The sequence below is a fragment of the Mixophyes fleayi genome, chromosome 8, assembly GCF_038048845.1.
Source record: "Mixophyes fleayi isolate aMixFle1 chromosome 8, aMixFle1.hap1, whole genome shotgun sequence".
NCBI lineage: Eukaryota > Metazoa > Chordata > Amphibia > Anura > Limnodynastidae > Mixophyes > Mixophyes fleayi.
The window spans coordinates 109,632,278-109,657,340 of record NC_134409.1 but is presented as its reverse complement, the minus strand read 5'-3'; the positions used below and the strand labels follow the sequence as shown (position 1 = coordinate 109,657,340).

Below are 25,063 nucleotides of genomic sequence, written 5' to 3'. Positions count from 1 at the left end.
GAAGTGCTTGTAAAGAAACTGTTAAGTAATTTTGTCCTTTATATATTTTACCACAATGCCTGTAAACCGCTGATAGCTACCATATAACAACATGGAATGTAGACAAATTTTTCAATCATCAAGCCAGTATGAATGATATGTGACTCAAAATAACATAAAAATCATAGATATTATTGTAACAGATGATAGAATTGCTCTGGACATATAATAATTGTAGCTGTAAAACTGGTGTTTTATTATTGTGTATGTATATATATAGGATATAGTTATAGTTTACAATGTAGTATAGGTGCACAAGAAGGACTTCATCTGCTAGAACTTACCTGCGTGAGTAGGTGTGTGTAATAAAGTGACAGGAGACTAGCAATCACTTCTAGTATTTAAAGTAGAAACAAATAAATATATGCAATATAGAATAAAATGGATTTTCCAATAATACAGTTGTAGAATGATATGAGACATGTAATAACACAGGACAAAGAATTATATGTACTAGTATATATTTAAGCATATATGATTGCATACAATGACAAAGCTGAGCATGGAACAATAATTATCTGAGATGGAGAACATGGAATAATGCAAGGTTTGAATTTATAGAATAATATGATACGATTGGGATGTGATATATGATAGATACAATGACATGCAATGAAGAATGACAAAAAAAGAAAATATATGTAAAACACAACAAAATGGAACATAAAAAAACATAAATCGTTTCATAATATGGCATATATAATAGCACAGGACATTATATAATGCAGACAAATAACATGTAGAAGTATTCTAGGTTGTAGAATAAAAAAGGTCTCTTAATCTTACCCCAACGTCATCTTTCCCAAAACTCTGTTCTTCATCTCAAGTATCCTTTCTTTACCCGCTATCCCCATGACAACCATTCCTCATTTACCCACCACTTAGTCTACATCTCTCCACTAAACCTCCACTCTGCCATGTTTTCTATCAGATCTCCCCACTTTGACTCTGAAGTATCTTCTAGTCAGCTTAATTCTTCCAACAATCCTGCAATTCTACCTGCTCCCCTTCTCCGTCCATCCCCTTTAATTCCAAAAAAACACTGTCCAATTTTGTAGCTATAAAAGAGAACACATTTATCACCCTCTGAATGAGGCATAAACAAATTTCGTTCTCTCTTCTCTGCCAGCACAAACCATTGAAGGGTAGCAGAAGCTGCTGACATGCATCCATGCTCTGGGCACCACTGGAGAATAACCTGTGGCTGCCCACAGAGCACACTGTTTGATGTTATTCACTAATATGTGCATCTTTCAATGATTGGTGCTGCAGTAGTAAAGAGAGAAGGAAAGCAAGTAACTACTGTGCCTCCTGAAATAATGCAACACCCTGGTCCACGGGTAAAGCATTGGCCACATGATGCCCAAGGGGCAACCTGTTGGGCATCACCACTGTAGAAGAACTAAGATGAGAGAATAATTAAAAAATGATTACAGATGAATACAGAATGTAGATGAACATTGGTTATAAGTTTACAGACTGTTAAAGAACATAAGTTACAAAATAATACACTGTGTACAATGCATAGGTTACAGAAGTGTACAGAATGTAGAAGTTATCAGATTATGATTAACACAGGATGTAGAAGAACACACATTGTAGAGCAATTTGGGACATAGAAGAACATATATTGCAGAATAATACAGGATGTAAAAGAAGACAATTGTGCAGTGGTGCATAATAGTGTAAGCCATATTAAGACAAAGAATAGCATTGCAGGATCACTAATTTTAAAATACAAGTTGACTTATACAAGAAAGCTACTAATAAGGATCATTCACAGACCCACATATGTTCCAGGATCTTTTTAGAAATGATTTCAGGGTTAATAATATTTTTCTATTCACATCAAATTTGGTATCTTTAAAATTCTTATAAGACATTTCATGAGAGCCTCCTGTAGTCCGGATAGCTTCAGAAATTAAATTATAGGAAAGTGAGAAGGAATAATTTTGATTATTTATCATTTTCTAAATGGCTTTTCTTGTGCTCTGAAGAGCACGATAACTATTAAAAGAGGTTCCTGAAGTCTAAATTCTACTTGAAACCACAAACTCCAAAAATTTATTAAATTACCTGTACAATTCATTGTATTTGTTTAGCTCCTGCTGTCTGTTACAACATATAAAGTGAGCCATGAGGTTATTTAAGGATGTGGGGCAGGATTTTCATGTAAAGCTGGGTACCAGTTACAAGAGCCACCTTTCTGTTTAGTACATGCTTGGTTCAGTGCTTGTTTTTCAGCTTGGTTGTGATCCGTCACATTCCAGTTACACTCATTGGGGGCTTTCACATCACAGTTTGAAACGGCACAATTCTTAATCTAAGTAAAAAAACATTTGAATATATGAGTGTCATTTTCCTATTATATCTGGCACATATAAAAATAGATAATGCAAAATTGAAAGTAATTATTAAACTACTGGGTCATATTTAAGTGACTTGTTATCATACATTAACCCATAAAGCCTGCTTTTTAGTGCATATTTTTAACTTTGTATTTTGTCATCTGTCCATTTACTTTGTCAGTGGCAGTTTATAAAAATGAGAGCAAGGAGACAGAGTAGCTAAACTGGGTTAAAAAAAAATCCTTCTACCTGTGTCAAAGCTCCAATGGATCCTGCAGAGTATTTACATACATATGCTGAGATTGGGGCATCTCGAAATGCATCCAGATCTGCACCAATAGCATATGTACAGAGTTTACATCATGTTTTGATAGCATTTGCTATTAGGTTTGATTTCAATATAAAAAAAACCTTCTATAATTCAACATTATTATTATTACCATTTACTTATTTAGCGCCAGGAGGAAACCGGAGCACCCGGCGGAAACCCACGCAATCACAGGGAGAACATACAAACTCCACACAGATAAGACTATGGTCGGGAATTGAACTCATGACCACAGTGCTGTGAGGCAGAAGTGCTAACCACTTAGCCACTGTGCAGCATGTATAATCTTTCTTCTCATGTACAAATGAAAGTAGCAAAAAATTAATAAAAAATGTGCTTACAAAATTCATATAATCTAGGTACAACCAATGACGATTCCACCTTTCCCTTGTAGCTCGCTTACCTGTATCTTTCTTAGATTGTGGCTCGCTAACCTGTATCTTACTTAGATTGTGGTTTTCTAACCTGTATCTTTTTTAAATTGTGGCTTGCTAAACTGTATCTTTCTTAGATTGTACACCCTTGTAGGCATGGTGATCAGAGGTTGTCAAGGCATGTAAAAACTGATGAGATTTACCTAACGCTAGCTATTGGTTTATTTTTATTTTGGTTTCCTCTGTTTTAGTTATGCTGTTGGTAAAGATCAGTATTTAGAGATCGAGCAGGTTTATTTTAGACAAATTGCACAAGCGCTATTTGTGTAAAATAAACGTCATCTGTATTTGTTGTTTAGTTAAAATATAAAGCCATTAAGTTTCACTTTTTTAAAAGTGATTAAACAATTATTCTACATTTTGCTAGGGCCCTATATAAAAAAAACAACGCAAACCTTTAAGGATCAGGCTGAACCCACAATCCTTTCCTGACCTAACAGTACTAAATAAAGTCAGTATAATATATATATATATATATATATATATATATATATATATATATATATATATATATGTCACTGTCTAATAGAGGAAAGAGTGGTGGTTTCCCTAGGAAACAACAGCCTAATGGTGCAGAGAGGGTTAAATCTACACACACACATCTAATCAATTAAGGAAAGCTTAAAAAGCTGTGTTTGATCTGTGCATGGGAGACTAGTGCCAAAAAGTTACCAGTGAGGGACCTAGCCAGTGTTTAGGGCTATTGGATTATATTTATTGTTGTGAAAGTTTCATTTTGTTTGCTGAAGACACTGCCAAGACTGTTTATCCACCCTGACAAGTAAAATAAACGTCAAAGTGCTTCAGAAAACCTGTGGGAGGAGCCATCTGTTTGCACGCTTTTCACAAGTGGTGTCATCGTGGGATGTGCATAAGACAGCTAGATTATTGCTGTCCCCCAAGCCAACAAATCTAGGGTGGTGAGTTATGCAAAACCTCCTGACTACAATGTTGTTTGCTACATGCAAAAGGTGTTGCAATATCTGAACACAAAGGCAAATGCATAAAGTTTTTTTGGGGTTTTTCTTTGCTTGCAAGTACAGCAAAAACCTGCTTATTTCAAATGTTTGCAAATGTGCAAAACTGTTTATTACAAAATCTTTGCTGCAAATGTCTGGAATTTACAGGTGATTCAAGCCTTAAACACAAAGCAGGTGTATGAAATTGATTGATGGTTGTTTGTTGTGAACTACAAGTGACATACAGCCTTTCCCACAAACAACTCTGGTTAATTTATGCTTAGTAAAGCAAAGTTTCATTTTCCGTCACACCAAAATTGCAATATGGAGGAACTCTTGAGGGCTCTGGTGAATGTGACCACTAGGCAACAGGAACAGCAGGAGGAATTGCTAGCTGTAGCGGCTACACAACAAGCACAGCCGGCCCAAATGCTACAAGTTGCAGAGGCCAAGATAGAAGGTACCAAACTGTTGCATAAAGAGCTAGCACAAGTCAGGCAGGTGCATGATGTGTTTGAGGTGCCTGTCTTGCAGAAAATGACTGCCTCAGATGATGTGGAGGCATATTTCTTAGCGTTTGACAAAGTGCCACCTGGGCGGAGAAGCTGGCGCCGTATTTGAGCAGTGAAGCTCAGCGTGCTTATGTTGATTTATCTGATGAGCAAGTTGCTGTGTATAAGGAAGTAAAAGCTGAAATCTTGGCCTGGATAGGTGTGACTGGAGCTGGGAGAGCTCAGCGCTAGCATGACTGGCGTTATCTCCCAGGAAAATTGGTTTGCTCACAGATGGCTGATCTCTCTAAAGTGATAAAGAGTTGGTTGCAGCCAAATACCAATACACCTGGCCGCATTGTGGAGATACTGGGAATTGACCATTGTGTCCGTGGGCTGGAAAGGAGCTTACAGAGATGGGTGCTACAAGCGGATCCACAGTCGTATGAGGAACTTGCTATGGTGATAGACCGTTATTCGGCCCTGCAACACATGTCTATGGCTCCAGAGGGGAATCCAAAACTGTTGTCCAAGACAAGGTTGTCGCCTCGGTACTTCGAATGTGGCAGACCTTGGCATTTCCATGCTGAATGTCCAAAGCAACCAGAACCTGTGAATTGTTCGTTTACTCAGCTAGGACCAGTCTTTCCTACTTGTTGCACCATGTCCCCCTCCACAGGGAAACCGGTACTGTTTCGGGTGACTGTCTTAATAAATCAACATGCTGTTTTGGCCCTGGTAGACTCAGGAAGCAAGTTGACATTGGTCTCCAGTTGTCACAGTTCGGAGACTGAATAGGAGCCCAGTGGCAGGGAGGAAAGCTGGCCAACAGGAGATTATAATGTAAGAATAGTCAAACGTAGCCGGGTACGGTAGACAGAGAGGCAATGAGGTCCAATGGTTAGGGAAGAAGCGAAGTCAAGGGCAAGCCGAGGTCGGTACACCAGTAGTAGATGTCTGCAGATAAGAGAAGCAACAGGAACAGGAGCTAGATCACAGGCAAGGAGCACAATAATAAAGCACAGGAGACAGGAACTAGCTAGGCTTTTATAGGAAGTCAAGGGGTGGAGCTAAGGCATGCTGGAACATCAGGAGATCACTAGAACTGATCTGGAACACAGGATAAAGGCAAGGAACTATCCAGCAGCCAGAATAGCTCAGTCAGCAGAGCAGCAGTCCACAGAGGCAGAAGCCCTGGGTTCAAATCCTGACACCAGTTCTGTGGTTCTGAAAGATGTAACGACAAGGTTGCCTAAGGTGAAGGTGTCATGCATCCATGGAGCTACTGAGGAGTATGAGCGGACTCTCCTCCTATTATCATAAAAGGCCAAACAATTGATGTAGTGGCTGCCGTAGCCCCTAAATTACCATACCCCCTTATCCTTGGGTGAGACTTTCCCATGTTCCAGGAGATTCTTAGTGACTAGTGATTCTTTATATATATATATATATATATATATATATATATATATATATATATATATATATATATATATATTTCACCCTAGCTGCTACTGCTGTTATCGTCTCAAGACAATTGTTGTATAGTTGAAATAATGTGTAAGTAAGGATTAAACCCTTCCCCAAGATCAGTTGCATAGTCTTGTTCTGATATGAATATCAGTAATTTAGGAAAATGCAAATATGCCAGCCCCCAGCTCAAAAGTCATTCTGAGATGTCATGCACCTATTTATGTACAAGAGACTACATATAGTTTCCGGCGACCAAAACCCCAATGATGACACACCAAACAGACCCGCTACCTGCAAATGTGCTCCTATCCAGATTTCCTCCACTATAAATTCATCTTTTCATCTTACAGCACTGCCCTTTCAATTGCCAAATACACATTCTTCAAATCTCTAATATCCACCCAGTCTTATAACTCATGTTGCCTTTTTTCCACCTTCAACTCACTTCTGTACCTCCTCCCCCTTCCTCCCTCACAGCCCTTGATTTGGCCACCTATTTCAAAGACAAAATCCACACCATTCGATAAGATATTTCCTCATGTCAAATTCCACTCACTCCACCCACTCTACGGACCATTACCCACACTCCCCAATCCACCCTTAATTTATTCACTCCAGTAATTGAAGACGAACGAAGTTTCTGCACTTATTTTATCATCTCACCCTACAACCTGTCCCCTCGACCCTATTCCCTGCCAACTGCTCCGTTCTGTTTCCTCCATTGCATGCTCACCTCTTCAACCTGTCTCTCTCCACTAGCACATTTCCATCCTCCTTTAAACCTGCTCTCATCTCACCAATTCTAAAGAAACCATCTATTGATCCAGCCTCTCTCTCCAACTACAGCCCTATTTCTCTTCTTCTCTATGCCTCCAAACTACTTGAGCAATTACAGTACATACTCCAGTCTCCCTTTCTCTATTCTCATTCCTCTCTCGACTCTCTGTTATCAGACTTCCGCCCCTAAAATTCTACTGAAACTGATCTCACAAATGTGATCAAGTCTGCAAAGTCTAAAGGTCATTTCTCCATACTCATTCTCCTGGACCTCTCTGCTGCTTTTGACACTGTTGTTTATCCTCTTCTCCTACACACCCTTCACTCCATTGGCCCTGACACAGTTCTTTCCTGGTTCACTTCCTACCTATCAAACCGGTCCTTTAGTGTTTCTACCTCCTCCTCCCCTCCACTATCTGTTGGAGTCCCACGAGGCTCCGTTCTTGGCCCTTTTCTTTTTTCATTGTACACCTTCTCTTGGGGCACTAATTCGCTTATTCGGCCTCAAATACCACCTCTACACTGATCACTCCCAAATCTATATCTCTTCCCCTGACCTCTCTCCTTCTGTACTCTTATCTTGTGTAACAGCTGTCTTTCCGCTATCTCCACATGGATGTCCCAATGCTACCTAAAGGTAAACATGTCCAAAACAGAGCTTATTATCTTCCCTCATACCAGAGTCACCACCTGTCCTCAAATCTCCCTCACTGCAATAACACCACAATTTCCTCAGTCTCCCAAGCCCGCTGCCTTGGTGTCACAATTGACTCTGCCCTCTGCTTTATTTCTCACATCCAGACTTTCTCCCAATCCTGTCGACTCCACCTTAAAAATACTGCCAGAATATTGCCATTTTCTTACTCAGCATGCTAACAAAACTTTAATTCATTCTCCCATCATCTTCCGTCTTGACTATTGCAACTTCCTGCATTCTAGATGGCATTCCTGACAACCAGATATCCACACTTTAGTCCATCCTAAATTATGCTCCAAGACTGATCTTTCTCTTTCATCACTCCACATCTGCTGCACCACTTTGCAAAGCCCTACACTGGCTCCCTGTGTCCTCCAGAATCAAATTCAAATTACTCATCCTTACCTACAAAGCCCTCAAAAACACCACCCCATCGTATATCTCAAATCTCATATCAAAATACTCTCCCTCCTGCCCTCCTAGATCTATCTTTGACCTGCGCCTTGTCTCGTCTTTGGTATTTAGCTGTCACTCCTGCCTGCAAGACTTCTCCCGTGCTGCTCCCCATTTATGGAAATCCCTACCACGCTCAGTCAGACTTTCCCACAGCCTTCAAATCTTTAGAAGCTCTTTGAAAACTCATCTCTTTTTTTAGAGGTGACTTTACCATGATAAGACTATTCACACTAATGTACCCTCACAACTGTCCCAATCTCCACTCTAAACCACATTTGCTCCTCTTATTTCCGCTGTGCCCTCTTCCACTTAGAATGTGAGCTCTCTAATGAGCAGAGTCCTTCATACTCTTTGTTTTCATGTCTGCATTTATTTGGTCTACCTTGAATGTCCCTGTTTTATGTATGCACTTACAAATCTACGATAATAAAAATAATAAAAAAGAGCCCTCATTTATATGGGATGTAGATAGAATAGACCATCAAAATGTTAGTGCCTGAGGGTCCAAATGCTTGTTTCTTCTGTAGGAAATATCTGGGTGGACTAGGGAGTTCCTTGCTGTGTGAGAGCCAGGCATATTAATATATCTTCGTTTGCACCTACTATATCACCTGTTTCTTGTGGATGCCCTTGAGGTTCTGGTAATTGAGAGTTGTCCTATACACTTTACTGTTTATATGGGAAGTAAACAGTTACCATTGTTGTAAATAACATTCAAATGAACATGATAGCCTGAAATGCCCTCATTCTTATGACTTAGTGAAAAAATAATGGATGCTCATATGGTCACCTTTGTATGGGAAAAATTCAAGTTGTAATTAATGAAAACGGTGGTCTGAAAGTGCTAGCAGGCAGGACTTTGAGGTGCCTTTTCATACTTTCCAACATCTCACACAGAGATGAGGTTGAGTGGCAAATGTCGATCCAACCTTGGTGAAATGGCTCGATGACAAAAATGACACAATTTGTGACTAAACACGTCATAAGGGCCTGGAGAATGGCCTGCTCTCTTGGGGGTCCGTGAGAAATTCTCAAAATTCAGCAGTCTCTTGGAAATTCCAGGAGAATAAGAAAGAAAATACTTTTTACTATATCTATCATGCACATTAAGGCACACATACTGAGCACATCATGCACAGGGGCGGGCTGGTCCAGGGGACAGGGGGGCATATGGCACCCGGGCCGGACAGAAGAACAGTATTTTGGGCCGTCTGGTGGTCCAGTGGTAATGCGATGGAGACAGCCTTTGCAGTCTGTGCAGGGGCTGTCACATCGCGTAGTACTCACTGCAGCCAGATCATTCATTCACAGAATATTATACTACAGCTTGTAGTACAATATTCTGTGAATGGATGATGCCCCCGCAGTGAGTACTCTGCGATGTGACAGCCCCTGCACAGACCGCAAAGGCTGTCTCCATCGCATCTCAGTAGCAGCTACATCACCAGGTCATGTGACCGCAGTGGTCACATGGTAGGAATTGTAGGCGGGGCTGATGGATCTCTATGGTCAGTGTGCAGAGTTGCAGCAGTTCTCTCTGTCTTTGGAGCCACTCGTGTACAAAAAGGTAAGTGGAAGGAGGAGTTATTGTGTGTAAGGGAGGGGGGGCGATTGAATCTGCATGGTATAGGGGTACATGTGTAGCTAAAGGTGCTGGGACAGAGGGGGACATGTGTAGCTAAAGGTGCTGGGACAGAGGGGGACATGTGTAGCTAAAGGTGCTGGGGCAGAGGGGGACATGTGTGGCTGGAGCTGCAGGGTATATGGGTACATGTGTAGCTAAAGGTGCTGGGACAGAGGGGGACATGTGTAGTTAAAAGTGCTGGGGCAGAGGGGGGCATGTGTGGCTGAAGGTGCTGGGGCAGAGAGGGACATGTGTAGCTAAAGGTGCTGGGGCAGAGGGGGGCATGTGTGGCTGAAGGTGCTGGGGCAGAGGGGGACATGTGTGGCTGAGGGTGCTGGGGCAGAGGGGGACATGTGTGGCTAAAGGTGCTGGGGCAGAGGGGGGGGGGCATGTGTGGCTGAAGCTGCAGGGTATAGGGGTACATGTGTAGCTAAAGGTGCTTGGACAGAGGGGGACATGTGTAGCTAAAGGTGCTGGGGTAGACGGGGGCATGTGTGGCTGAAGGTGCTGGGGCAGAGGGGGACATGTGTAGGTAAATGTGCTGGGACAGAGGGGGACATGTGTGGCTGAAGGTGCTGGGGCAGAGAGGGGGCATGTGTGGCTAAAGATGCTGGGGGCAGAGGGGGCATGTGTGACTAAAGCATGTGGGCAGAAGGGGGGCCTAATTATAAAACGTGGGTGATATATTGATTTAATGGCAGGGATTGTTGAAGTTTTCTAACTTTCATGTACCCATTTTTTTTTTTTACCAAATAGGGCCTCCAAGGATCCAGAGCTAAAGTAACCAGCAGCCACAAGTGGTGACAGTGACAAGAACAGGTAGGAGAGAGCAGGACAGTCTGCCAACTGTCCTGAATCTGGTGGGACAGTCCCGAATTTGGGTCACTGTTTCCCTTAGGACAGTTGGGAGGTATATCCCACTTCACCGTGTACTGCTCGTGAAGGCAGAGCTGTGTGCACCTAACAGTAGTGCACACAGTATTGCCTGTGTATTTTTTCTCTAGAATGATAACCATGCTACATCATAGGGGGTTACCCTGTCTAAAGTGCCCAGGCCCCCCAGAGCCTTAATCCAGCTCTGGTCCTGGGCATAAATATATATATATATGGATTAAGCAACACAAATAGCCTCTTTGTATTTAGATAAGTATATATTGTACCAAAAACCACCCTTTAAGGATGGGCCGCTACTTATGGGCCAGTGCTATGTGCTTGCCCCCCCGGGCTAAAGTCTGCCAGCCCTCCCCTGATCGTGCATTTGTTTTAATGAACTCTGCATACTGCCATGTCATCAAGGAACGACTCTCAAGTGTAGTTTTACTAGACCAGACACTGCAGGATGCGTACAATACTTACGTGGAATATAAAATCTACAAAGAACGCATAGACAAAAAAAATATAAAGCAATTAATGTTATGTGTCAGTGATATAGTCATCTATGATTCTAAATGGAATTTGAAAAAAAAAAAATCTTTTTGTAATTTTTTTTTTTCCTTGGAAAACCGTTTATTAGGCTGTCCTTGGTGTCTACTGTACTTAGCAGACATCTTTACAGTTGCTTCTGATTGCAGACACATCTATACGATACTGACATCAGTAGGACTCAGGACTTACGTCTATCCCTATACGGCAGAAAAACAAGTAAATTTTAGACAGCCAGCGCTTGATTCAGATCTGGCTGAAAGCGCCCGAGCTTGGCACGCTCTAACTGTCAATTGACATGCACACGCAGGGGACTTGCCTTCGTTGACGGCCGTAATGTCCAATTCCTAGGCATTCACAGGGTGATGTGCATACTATATGCTCAATATCAGCAGATACGTGCCTTAATGACTCAGGCCCTGCATGTATACAAATTCTGCAGTTTGTAAATAGACAGCTTTATCAGGAATAACAGTAAAGAGAGATGGCACTTACTTGACAGAGAGCACATCCCTGTTGATATGTAGTACTGAGACTTTGTACTTGGAACGGTGACAGGGTTTCCCAGGGTTGAACAAGACCGCACAAGCTGATGCGAACTTTATTGTTAGAAATGAAACCTTTAAATAAACATAAACATGAGTATTAAAATATGAAAAAAGAAACTACATAGAAATACAAGTGAAAAGGAATTAAAGTGTACCCATCCCACAGTGGAGGCTATAATTACATGGGCTGAACCAATATTGAGGCCACAGAGTTTCTAAAGTCTAATGACTCTGTAATATCAGTTCCTAGTGAATTGTTAGGCTACATTCTCATGAATATTAGTTCAACTCACAAAATGATTGTCTCAACTGTATAATTTAGTTGAGCAATGCATGATATTCTAAAATTATCAACTGTGCTTAATTGATGTTGCAGAGCTAGTTTTTTTTTTCAACATTATGCCCTATGAAGACATTTTTCATGTGGCAGAACTTGAAACAGTGTGCCTTAATTAATAAAGTGGTGCAATCCTAAGGTTGCCAATTGTCAGGTTTACCCCAGATTTGTCCGACTTTTTGATTGGAACATCAGTAACCAGCAGGAAGCAGCCTGCTTCCTATTGGTTGCAATAACTGCAGCTGAGATTCGATCACTCTCAGCATTCTGCTCCCCCTGGACTACTTCCAACCCAGACGAGGAGTAGAGTACAGAGGAAGATCATGTGGCGAACAGGATGTGATGGTGTGGGCGATTGTACAATGTGAGCTGTTATAGTAATCATTAGAAAGCAACCCACACTATTAGTCAATAACATTTAAGACTTTTTCTTCCTCATTACTAGCTGTGGCCAGAGCAGATGCTGGCAAAGGGGCACAGACTGGCACTAGGTGGACTGACTAAAGACTGGCACTAGGCTGCAAAGACTGAATACTGATATTGGGTGCAGTGTGTCCTATTATTTGGCTTCCAAAATAGAGTAGCCCTATGCAATGTGTACAAATGTGTTATATCTGATAGCAAGATAGCTTTAATAACAATCATATCATACTTCCTAAATTAAAGCACCATGACAGAATTGATTACATCTTATGTTTAGTCTGGGAATTTGGGGATCTATTTGTTAAAATGTGATAGAAAATAACATGTCCTCACAATCATTAAACTATTGCTGGGGCAGCTAAAATAGGCAGGTTCATGCATGCACACATTAACCCCAGACTTGCTGGCGAGCGTTAAGATTCCACATTTAATGGTAAATAGCTGTGAAACAAGATCACTGCGATAAGCAGAGATTGAAGCTCTGTTATTGCTGCTGGATCACACATAGACCCATATGTATCTTTACCCCATTTTATCACCAGCAAAAATCCCATTACTTTCTTGGTAATGTGGACTACATTTATGTGCTTATAGATGCAGGATGACTGATTTAAGCCTAGTTTCTGATATGTAAGTACACAGTAAAAATGAATTATTATTGAAAGAGGTCAGGTCTTACCTGTTATAAGATACTCTCTCTTTTCTAACCTCCTTCCACACGCAGCAGAATCATATGGGGTTTGCACGCTGTGAAGGGCTTTCATCTTGTCAACACCTTTAAACATCTACAATAGTTTTACATATTAAATGTTATTCGACACTGACAGCATAATTGATTTATTTATTAAATCTGTTTTTTGGTAACTGTAAAGAAAGGTTCTGTAACCCATAGTAACCCCCCAATCAGATTCTAGTGTACATATATCAGACAATAACAGCAGGTATCTGAAGGGTTGCTGTGGGTTTACTGTTACCTGTGCACTATAAACATCCTTCAAAGTGTCATCACAAAGCTACACAGAATCACGTTTGTTCAAAAGTGGGGTTCAAAATAAGAAAAATAAACAGGGTATAACTCGGGATAGGTGGTAAGGAGAAGATGAAAGGGAATGAGATAAACAATAACACTTTGAATAGTAAAGTCATGATCACTATTGCAGTTAATTATTACTACACAATTCTTCCATCATTTTTATCTACTGCACAAGCACTTTTCACAATTCGTGTTGTAGTTCAATGTGTTTATGGAAATCTCTTAATAATCTCCGAATTAATTAATCTACAGGAATAGGGGGTGGTTTATCACTGATGTTATGGGACCTGGTGGTAAGGAAGGGGAGGGGGGGCGGGACTTCACAGGGGTGCATGACCAATTGGGTGTCTGATGAATCATTATCATTGGACCACCCCCCAGTGGGGCTGGTTTAGCACGTTACATCACCATCTAGAAACATAGAGTACCAGGAATTCTCTCTCTAAACTGTGAATGTGATAAAGAGAGTTTAGTTTTCAAAAAAGATTAAATAAAAAAATATCATGCTCATTCCTACAACTTTTAATGATTGGAAATGAAGGACACGGTACAGCACTAAGCAGATGGCAGGGGAATGTGGATGAAAAAGCATGTGAGGGTGAAATTAGAATGAGATTTGACAATTAGAAAGAACAAACAAGCTTGATAGCATGGTATGGGAATTATCTGTAAAACCTCTAATTTGAGGTATTCATATTGCTTTAAATATGTTTTGTTATGAGAGGATAGTAAAACTCTAAAATACCTTGGTCGTGTTGATAGTGTACGTGATTGTTCGGGGAGCTTCATTCACAGAAGGACTCGTTTTTTCACCAGTTACTGTTGCTCGAACCACTAGTATAAATTGAACAGTATTAAGAAGGTTAATAATACAAACAACCATTATGTGGTCATCATATAACCACTGTGTGTGAAGGTAAGCAAACAAAATGGGATGTTTAAATAAGAGGAACTCTCACTATTTATATCCAGTACTGTAAATCAGGCTTATGGACAACATTGTTCTAGATTTCAGAGTTGAACACAAGGATGTCCTGTTTGTGTATGAGCAAAGGTGTGTCTCCACTCCTGAGTTTCCACGTCTGTATTTTAAGTTGCACTCTCCTTAATGTATGTGCCACCTTCAATTTAGTGTATAGGTACAAAGATGCGACAATTATCCATCATCAACTCCAAAACTTGAACCTGGTTTCTGTAGGTGTAAAATTGACATCTCATAGCCAGGGCCGGATTAACCCTAGGGCTAACTGGGCTACAGCCCAGGGGCCTCGGGCATCCAGGGGGCCTTTAAAAGTGTTCAGCAGCACTATTGATCGGTCGGTGGTGGGGGCGCCCCCGGTGCGATCAATGCTGCTGAGCACTTTCACTGCGGTCCTGCCCCGGCGCGCTGTAGTCTCCTTACTGAGGAGATCTCTCACGAGTAAAGAGCGTACGATCTCCTCAGTAAAGAGCGTAGAGTGCGCCAGGGAAGGACTGCAATGCCAAGAGAAGGAGGTAAGTGCCTTGGGGGAGGCTCGGCTCACCAGGGGGGGGTGACTCGGATCACGGGGTGGGGCCCTCACGGGGGAATGGAGGCCCCCTTAGCCCAGGGGCCTCCATTCCCTTAATCCAGCCCTGCTCATAACTAATGTATTTCAAGATCACACCTCTCCAATCTTGAGGGAATAAATCAGAAGACTGTGGGCGTATCTGGACAGGTTGTGGGTATTTCAAAGTGCTGCATGTGTAGTTGATATTTTGTTTAGTAATGCAATAAAGCTCTATATACAGTATGTGCTCCCTAAAAGCTGGGCATTGAATGTATCCTACTTTTCTATTTCATGAAACAGCTAAATTGAAATGACAGGGAGCAGTCCCAATTGAAAATTACCTTCTATTTTTTTCTATTGCTAATGACTCCCTGTCATGGTACTTCTTTGATTGACTTATACAGTGATATTTTTAACATAAGACCTTTACATCATACTATATTATAAGAGTATCAGGCATTAACTTCTCATCTCCTGAAAAGACTGCAATTGCAGCTGCTTGTACTGTTGCAGAACTTGATTACAAAAACATTGATCTGTGCAGATGCTGGCCCCACCCCCATGTTGATTCAAATATTCAGTAGGGTCTAGATAAGGCTATAGATGCTCCCACCAGATGACTGACCGGTTTAACTATGTATCCAGCATGGGAGAAATGAAACAGTAGTGAAAGCAGCTGTGGTGTATAGAGGGATGATTCCACCATACAAAAAGATGGCGAATTACATTACAAATTTGAGTAACAATTCTATTACTGTTAAACAACATATTTAATAAATGTGGCCAGCAGTGTTATACAACTGTAGGCATATTGACTAGATGTATAATTTGAGGTACCAGCTGTATCAGCTGCTCTGGCGATTTTTTTTTTTTTTTTTTTGATTTTTTTTGATTTTTTTTTTTTTTTTTTTTTTTTTCATTAAATCGTGTCAATACAATAGTAAGTGGACCTTTAAGAGGCAACAAGGTAACCTTACTAGCCTGCAATGCAATGGTAGAACAAGATAGAATGAGGCAGGACTGTTGATTCCACAGAAAGGTCTTGCAACTTATTGGCATTGAGGCCAAGACTTGTGCTGTCAGAGAGGCCTTTTAAACAAGTAAATTATTTTAAGACATTTTATTGCACATAGTTAATTATAGCGGGTACAATCATATTCACATTGAAGCCATGCCTGCTTTAACATGATAGCTGTCTTTTCCAATACATTTCAATTACATTTATCAACTTAGACACATTTCTTAATGGATAGTAAATGAGGAAGCAGTTTTGTTATGTTCTGCATAATTAATTCCACAAGCAATTAGAGAATAATTTAACCAGCTGAGGTTATTGCTTCATTTTGTAAAAGGAGACATGCTTATGATATGGCAAATAATGATTCTTTACGACCAAAGAAATATTTTTTTCTGAGCACTTTCTAAGAAATATTACTTTCTTTAACCCATAGAGTGTCAGGGTAGAAAGCCTGATGTACTTTAAAAACTGGACCAGATAGTAAACTAACATACTAAGATTTTACAAGCACTCCCTTCTGCCTTCCACCCTTCACCTGCTTGGTCGCTGGCAATAAAATCCTCCCTGCTCTGTTGCACTGCATGTCATTTTCAGTGAAGAGCAGTGCAGCGAGGAGCAACAACAGAAGAAGACAGAACAGAAGAAGACAGGACAGAAGAAAGAAGGGCAAGTAAAAGGTAAGTAACTAAACAGAGGTTGAAAGGGGCAGAGCAAAACAAGGAGAACGGATTCTCCTTGAGGCACAGAGGGCACAGAGGTCCATATATATAGGGGCACAGAGGTCCATATATTAAGGGGCACAGAGGTCCATATATTAAGGGGCACAGAGGTCCATATATTAAGGGGCACAGAGGTCCATATATAAAGGGGCACAGAGGTCCATATATAAAGGGGCACAGAGGTCCATATATAAAGGGGCACATGGTACATAGATAAAGGGGCACATGGTGAAAGTTTAAAGGGGCAAAGGGGCACAGTGAGGATGAATGAAGGAGGGCACAGAGTGTGAGGATGAAGGGGCACAAAGTGTGATGGTGAAGGTACGCAGAAAGGATGAAAGAGCACAGAGTGTGTGGATGGAGGGGCACAGAGTGTGTGGATGGAGGGGCACAGAGTGTGTGGGTGAAGGGGCACAGAGTGTGTGGATGAAGGGGCACAGAGTGTGTGGATGAAGGGGCACAGAGTGAGGAAGAATGAAGGAGGGCACAGAGTGTAAGGATAATGGGGCACAGAGTGTGAGGATGAAGGGGCACAGAGTGTGAGGATGAAGGGGCACAGAGTGTGAGGATGAAGGGGCACAGAGTGTGAGGATGAAGGGGCACAGAGTGTGAGGGTGAAGGGGCACAGAGTGAGGGTGAAAGGGAACACAGAGTGAGGATGAAGGAGCACACAGAGTGAGGATGAAGGGGCAGTGTGAACGTGAAGGGACTCAGTGTAAAGGTGAAGAGGCACAGTGTGATGATTTTTGTACATGCTGTTGTTTTATTTTGTTTGATCTTATTCCTCTTAATATTAGCTGTAAATTATTAATTGACAGAAATATAATTGAAAAAAATACATAAAAATATTCTTTTCCCTTGGATTTATGTGTATTATTTTTGCAAACAACTTACTAATTATTTCTGTCCTGACCTAAATACTTATTACGTTATTTTGAACCAACTACTTATAAAACGGGACAGCTCGGTAATTATTTTGGAGGGGTGCCTTGAAAACATTATGGAGACTCTAAGGGTGCCGCAAACTGAAAAAGTTTGGGAACCACTGCTATAGTCTATAAACATCCCAGACACCGCTACAAGCTACTACAACCACAATGGAAACCACTACATCATCATTTATTTATATAGTGCCAACATATTGTGTAGCACTTTACAATTTAGGACAAAAACAGCATTAAACAAACTGGGTAAAACAGACAGAGGTGAGAGGGCCCTGCTTGCAAGCTTACAATCTATGGGACTACATGCCATCATTACATACTATTGTCACATGTTCTGTCACCACTATATCCTGCTGCCATATACCACCATTATGTTCTATCTTTCCATGCACATACTACTGCAACACGCACCAACACCACTACATGCTACTGCCACATGTGACAAATTACGCCACATGCTACTACCACATACACTGTCACCACTACATGCTACAGATTAAGCCTCTGAAATATGGCCTGAGCCTCTGGAGTTTTAGCTTGGCATGTAGTGCATGATGCAACTGGCAGTATTGGAAAGTGTACATTAGCATCCCGAAGTTTCTTAAATGACTTTAAGATATTTTACTTGTAGAACTATCCAAGATAGAATTTATCTCTGGCTCTTCCACATTTGAGTCCCTGGGATATCATGAGTTCGATTCCTGATCATGGCCTTATGTGTGTGGAGTTTGTTTGTTCTCCCTTTGGGTTCCTAATACACTCCAAAAACATAATAGTAGCTTAATTGGCTGCTATTAGATCATCTTTAGTCTCTCTTGGTCTGTGTGAGTGACTACAGAGCTGCGTAATTAGTGGTGCTCTATAAATAGCTAATGATGATGATGATGATGATATTGGCTCTTAAGTGGATTGTCATGCCCTAAATCCACCTGCTTGCTATAAAAATGCCCCTGCTAGATTGCATAATGGCAATATTCACTGTCATCTAACTGCTACATTTTGTGTAAAAGTCACAAAATTTAATTTCCAATGTCAGTGAGAATATTCATTTTAAAATGCCCCCTGAGGCTTACGAGAGTGATTGTCATGTCCATTAAGGAGCATGAGAACGTGGGAAGAGATCATGTGTGGGGATCCGAGAAAGAAAGTTTGGACTTGTGGTGTTCCAAGATGGAGAGATACCACTTTCAGTTTAAGCTTGATACCCCTTTGACTCCTACCTGTTCATTTGATGTTCAGGGAACCTGACTGCCACATGTCTCTGAGTCAGGTCCATCATGATTACTGCTGAAATAAATGTGGAGTTCTCAGAGGGAGGCTCTGGAAAGCAGAGGCCGGGAATGTTAAGTTCGAGTTTACTGTCAGGACAGGATGCCGCTTCCATTTTCTGCATGTAAGTCAAGTGGTGATCGTTGTTGCTGGCTGTGTGATGCATCTGAGAGATTCGAGACTGCATTTGATAGTGCCTTAAGTGTAGCCAAGAACAGAATGAGGTAACGTCGCTAGGCCAGTGAGTACGCTGGCATGACCACAACCGTGTAGTCACAGAGAAACAAGAGAAATAAAGGGAATCCCACCACGGGAGAGTGTATGCTCTTATGTCAAGTGACACTACTACCATGTGTTACTTAGAAATAAGCTGTAAAAAAGTCACTGTAAAAAAAAAAAAACTTAATTTCTTTTATCCAAATGATATGGACTGATGTCCATTCATTTCATAACTGGTAACTGTGCACCGCTACACCTGCTGTATCTGATTCAATGTTCAGTAACCTAATACATCCCCACTTACTAATGTGAAGTTATGTATTGCTCATTTGACCCTGATATATGTATTAATGTTGGAGAGATTTTAAAATATTGAATATAAGCTGAAAGCTGTGGGTGGAACTTGTGGAATCACAGGGGTCTCTAACCCTAGGTTTAACAGTGCTGAGCAGTTCCAGTAAGCCTTTTTTCCAAGTATATTGCCAAGAGTTATGTGTTCACCTGTGCAGTGTTAAGCACAGTTTGGAATTTCTGATATGTGATATTAGATCCAGTGTTTTATCCATGTTAAATAGGCTGCTCAAAATTTAAAGGTGAAAAAGCAATTCCTGTGTGTTTATGTTTAAAGGACATTAAGCTTAATGTGCAAAGGAAAATAGAAAACTTATTACTTATCAAATGTGATTTCTGGTGGCTTTGATTTGCTTGGCTGGACTTCTCTAAATACTGAGTAATTTATTTGTTAACAATATTATTATTATCATTTCCTTTGATTTGTAAGATGTCAGAATGTTCCGTAGCACTGACAAGTGGGAAAAAAAGAGCATAGTGTAGACAAAATAAATGTAGACATGAAAGGTTAGGGAGGGCCATGCTCATAAGAACTTAAAATCTGGTGGAAAAAAGGGCAGAGCTGAGATGAGAGGAGATAGTGTATTTCATATTAGCGAGGGTGTACCAGTGTGAGCAGTATAGTTGGGAGTAGGATTGGCTCTAACAAAAAGATGGGTTTTCATTGTGCATTTATATTTGAAGGCTAGGTGGGAGTCTTGACTGGCGTGGTAGGGAATTATATAAGTTGGTAGCGGCACAGGAGAGGTACAGGTCAGAGGTTTGAGCATACTTACCAACTCCCGGAAACTTGTTTCCGGAGAGGGGGCGTGACCAGGCCAATCGTGTCATTTTGGCCCCGCCCCCGCGAAAACGTAATTTGCATCGCGGGGGTCGGGGCCAAAATGACACGATTGGCCTCGTCCTGCCCCCTCCCGCCCTCCAAAATGGCGTGATTCACCGAGAAATGCGTCAAATGACGCGATTCTCAGTGAGATTGGGATGCGGAAGAAATGCCAGCTTGCACGGGAGACTGACCCGAATTTTGGGAGTCTCCTGGACTTTCCGGGAGAGTTGGCATGTATGGGTTTGAGATGTGTGAAGATATATTAATATTTGCAATGTAGGTGAGGGTGAATCATTGGAATTGAGTTCTAGAGGATATGGGGAGCTATTTCTAGCATATTAATTAGGTTTCCTTAAGTGCATATGGCAAATGTCCTCTACTTGTTTGTTCCAAAGTAATTTTGTGTAATTGGATCCTTTTCATATAATTGGCTGCAAAATAAAATCTAATTTCTTCACTGCTCCACAAATCAGGGCACATTGGTGCTTGTAGCCATTACTTTGCAAGGAGTGCTTTCTCTTGCCCAGCTCCTCCCATTAGCCTGTGAAAACTGCTGCTCTTCCACAAAAGTGACCGTCTTGTTCAGTAAACCTTTTTACATAAATAGAAATCCAGGCGCATGAGAGGTCTAAAGCTGCTTTTGTAATGGTGAGTATCTTTTCTGAGCTTAATAAATGAACCTACACTCTTGAAATATCCGTACCTCACTATTGATAGAGTAGAATACAAGCAAGCCGTATCAACTAGCATAGAGTTCTGAGTGTTTGTCTACAGTTGCATAAAATTTCTCTTACTCAGTGGCAGAACTACTATTGGTGCGGCAGGTGCAGTGCATCGGGCCCATGGAGATAATGGGGCTCGCTACTCGCCAGATGCTAAGGGTCAAGTGTAGCGAGCTGTGGGCCCCGCTTCCCTGCATCATGGCCCATTGCTCACTAGTTCCGCCTCTGCTCTCACTGCTGACAAGACTACAGTCTGGTCTGTGTGATATACTTTTTTTTATCAACTTCTACAGCTCCTCCTTCCTCTGACACTGAGCCAGGTTTGAATGGGATTGGTTATTGTTCTGCTGTCACTTACACAAACTGACAGAGCCAGCAGTGCACATCTCACCCCGCTTCACTTCTCCCGTCCTGCTTGAATTCTTGATCTTTTTACTCTGTAGCTGGATTTGTTTTGTAGCTATGCATGTTGTAAAGAAAGCAGCTAGACAAGATAAAAGAGCACTGACAAGAAAAGACAAAATGTCACACCACTAATCATTCTCACAAAGGTGGGGAGGAAAAGTGCTTGGCCCAGGCCTAATTAATTTCTCTGCTTGTTTCTTGTAGGGAATCTAAGCCTTTTCAGAACACTTTCACAGCCTGTTGGTAACTGGGGCTCAGCAATATTGTTGTAAGGTGACCCTCCGGGGAAAGCACAGTAGAACAAACATGTGCTTTGTTTTACCAAAGCCAAGTAAACGTCTTGATTAATACCATATTAACTTTTAATACATGTTTTCTTTACCCAATCTCAATGTGAAGAAGTATGGCTAAACTTTATAGATATAATGCTTGCAGTCGTGGTTATCCACCACGACTGCATAATTGTGATGGTGATTCACAATGCCAAGAGTACAGTTAATTTGTGTTTTTTGTCACTTTTGCACATGCCCTCCTCTAACTTTTACTAAATACATTAGTTTATCACTTTGATGTCTCCTGTATTCTTCAGCTATGTAGTTATATAATAGGAGAGAATTGTGTTTTTCTCTGTTCTAGAGCACGGTCCAGTTGTATTGTCTGCTTTGAAACTATTGTATCCAGCGAGCAGAATTTTTGTTTAATCCCTTCCCACTAATATAAATCTGTCCCCATATTTTAAATTTACCTCCCCCTCCAATGCAACATGGTTTTGCCAAGGTGCAAAGTTACTCATTTTTTTTGGCTTTGCTCTTTCTCCGTAATGAGTCAGGTCCAGTGTGTTTAGCAAAAAGAAAAGCAAATCATGGCACACAAACCAATACATTGCCTTTAAAAAGCCTCTAAAAAGTGGCAATTTCAGAACGAAGCTCAAGGTGTTCACTTAGAATCTTACTTTCAATACACATAAAGTAAGGAAAAGAGAGTAAAAATAAACTATAGATCAAGAATACAAATAAAGTAGGGACAAGAGTAGAAATAAAGTACAACAAAGGTACACATAAAAGTTGCATATTTATGCACTGTATCACCCCATTGTAAATGATCCAATTTTTATAATATATGTAGTGAGTATTTTAAAATTAAATGTCGGTAAAGTGGATGATAAATACAAAACGTTATGTAGATATTTTTCCACAAAAAAAAAATTATAAAAAGTAAAAATTGCTGTGTAAATGTATTTTTACTGTTCTTACTAAAGATAAACATTCAACCTGCCATGGTTGTAAATAGTAAAATAAAATGTAAGTCTGAGGAAAAATACAAACTAATAAAGTCGGTGTAAATAATAATACGGCATGTTAGGAGCCTGGCCCACAAACCTATTCTAACAGCGTCTCTAGTACTATTAATCAGTATGCACAAAGTGCAAACTGCACTATAGAGATGCTAATTCTGAGGTTCTGCGGAGATCTCTGTTGTACATTTAGTAAACATGGGATGAGAGCTAAGCAGCCACAGCATGAGATGATGAATTAAATGGGCTTTACATTTATATCTATGTGCCCAACAACTGGAGACCAATCATAGAGCGGAATATATTTAAGTTATTTACACATGTGTCAGAGATCTCAATAGGACATTTTCATACAAAGTATGGGCAGCTGTAACTGATGAATATAGATGTGCAAATGTCCCATTAATCGGTTTACTTTCTCTGAGTTTAAAATATCAACTCGGTCCGCCGACCAGTTGGATTCAAAATCACTTTTCTTCCCAGCTGCCTTTTAATAGCCAGATTAATATTCTGAAACATGTAGTAAACAGTTTAGGCTTGTTTTTCAGATCAGTAACAACCTACAAGTTTCCTTTAAAGGCTTCCGATACAAATTGAGACATTAGTTCTACTTTCTTACTATCACCTTTTAACCTACAATTCCAGCCTCCCCTCCTTTAATGTGTGCATAGGATGACTTCTGTGAAAGTATTTACACAAGATTTTTGTAACAAAATGATAAATGTACAATAAACTGTTGTAAGCTGCTATAATATACTGCACATTTGCTGATTGTTTGCAAACATCCCTTTAAACAGTTAAACTTCATAGATATGTTTTCAGAGCACAATCTTATTCAGACAGGGTCTCTATTTCTTTACATGCAGTGAAATTGAACTCTGCAAACTTCTACAGGGGACACAAAAAGGCTTTTTATTCATCATATCTTTATCCACTAAGCTAGGTATTGTCCTATGCCCAAATAACCTAAAAAAAATATATAATACATTGCTTGCAATCAAAGGACTCACCAACATCTGCATGACAGAATTGCTCCTGTGGGTGAGAATATAAACAGCTGCACGCCTCTGTCAGCTCCTTAAGGGTAAAAAGTAAGAGAGCTCCAAGGAGCACCGTGCGTGTAATAGGATTCATGCTGTGTTACAACTTCTAGCTAAGCAAGTGATTCCCTTCAGAAGCTGCAAAAAGCTGCAGATGTTGTCTCCTTCTCTCTGACAAGTGCAGAAAATTCCCCTAATGTTCAGTCAGAGGCTTCTGCAATCTGATTTCTTATTTGTATGGCATGAATCCTTCTTATTTATGGATGGACACCAGTAGCTCCTCCTTCTCAACACAACACAACACCAATCACAGGATGAAAATCAAGCATGGCAGTTTTATAAGCTGTCACTCATACCTTATTTCCACTGAGTCCCCACAGCTAATGTGTGTCTGATAATAATTATAAGAGCCACTTGTTCAGGATTGTAGCAACATGAGAGCGTACTGTATGTAGATATAGATTGCACTCTCTCCCTCCCTATGTAAAAGATTGATAAAGGAAGCATCAATCTGTGCCACATCCTTACTTTCCAGATACAGATTTGTTTTTAAGATTGATTGAAAGATGTACCTGTTTTATTTTGTATTGTTTTTAATGCTGACAACAGGCATATATATCACTGTTCAATTTTGCATACAATTCTCATCTGTTCTTATCATGCTTGTACTATGTGAAAACTGCACAGTACCACTTTTTTTTTCAGTATGCTACATGTCACTACTTATTCTTATCCAGTATAGTTTACATTATGTTCACTGAGAATTGGGTCTGATTCACATTCGGACGTAAGTCCCTTTGCATGCTGTATCTTGCGTGAAATAGCACTGCGCATGCTCATAAATGGACCTTCCACCAATTAATGCAATTGCATGGAATTCATGTCCAATTGCAAATGACACTTACTGATACCTGTGACTTGAAGGGCGTAATGTTGTTGGGAAAGAGCTGACGGGTGTAGATAATGACTGCTAAGTGCTCGTTGACAGTGTGCCAATGCAGTTGTGGCTGATTCAAATCCTTGGTTTCTCTTAAGTACGCTTGGTTTCAGCCGTACAATTTGCACCAGCTATAGGGAAGGTGTAAGTGCCGACTGATAGTGATGACTGGCACATTATAGTCTTTGTTGGGAAAGTACATGTATGTGTGTACTGTTTAGAGTTGTTCATTTGTTTTATATTATATAAATATTTTATTTTATATCATTTTTTTGTATGCCTTCTAATGTGCCCATATGTTTTTGTGTGTACTGCACTCTGTTGTGTCTGTTAACAGTTCCGTTTATGCAGAGTGTACTTACACACCAATTCAAATGAAAATGCATCTTGTGATCTGCTTG

At 40.6% G+C, this 25,063-nt stretch overlaps 2 protein-coding genes across 3 annotated transcripts in view; one reads left to right on the top strand and one right to left on the bottom strand.

The window, feature by feature from the left end:
- SYN2 (synapsin II) overlaps positions 1 to 25,063 on the top strand; it is a 218,114-nt gene that overhangs the window by 114,698 nt on the left and 78,353 nt on the right. The gene's annotated exons all lie outside the window — the stretch shown is intronic.
- Positions 484 to 23,964, bottom strand: TIMP4 (TIMP metallopeptidase inhibitor 4). Its single transcript, XM_075183167.1, has 5 exons — positions 23,696 to 23,964; positions 14,135 to 14,223; positions 13,036 to 13,141; positions 11,544 to 11,668; positions 484 to 2,362 (listed from the first exon to the last, which is right to left on the bottom strand). Exons 1-5 carry the CDS (start codon positions 23,817 to 23,819, stop codon positions 2,186 to 2,188), a joined length of 621 nt encoding a protein of 206 aa, XP_075039268.1. The 5' UTR covers positions 23,820 to 23,964; the 3' UTR covers positions 484 to 2,185.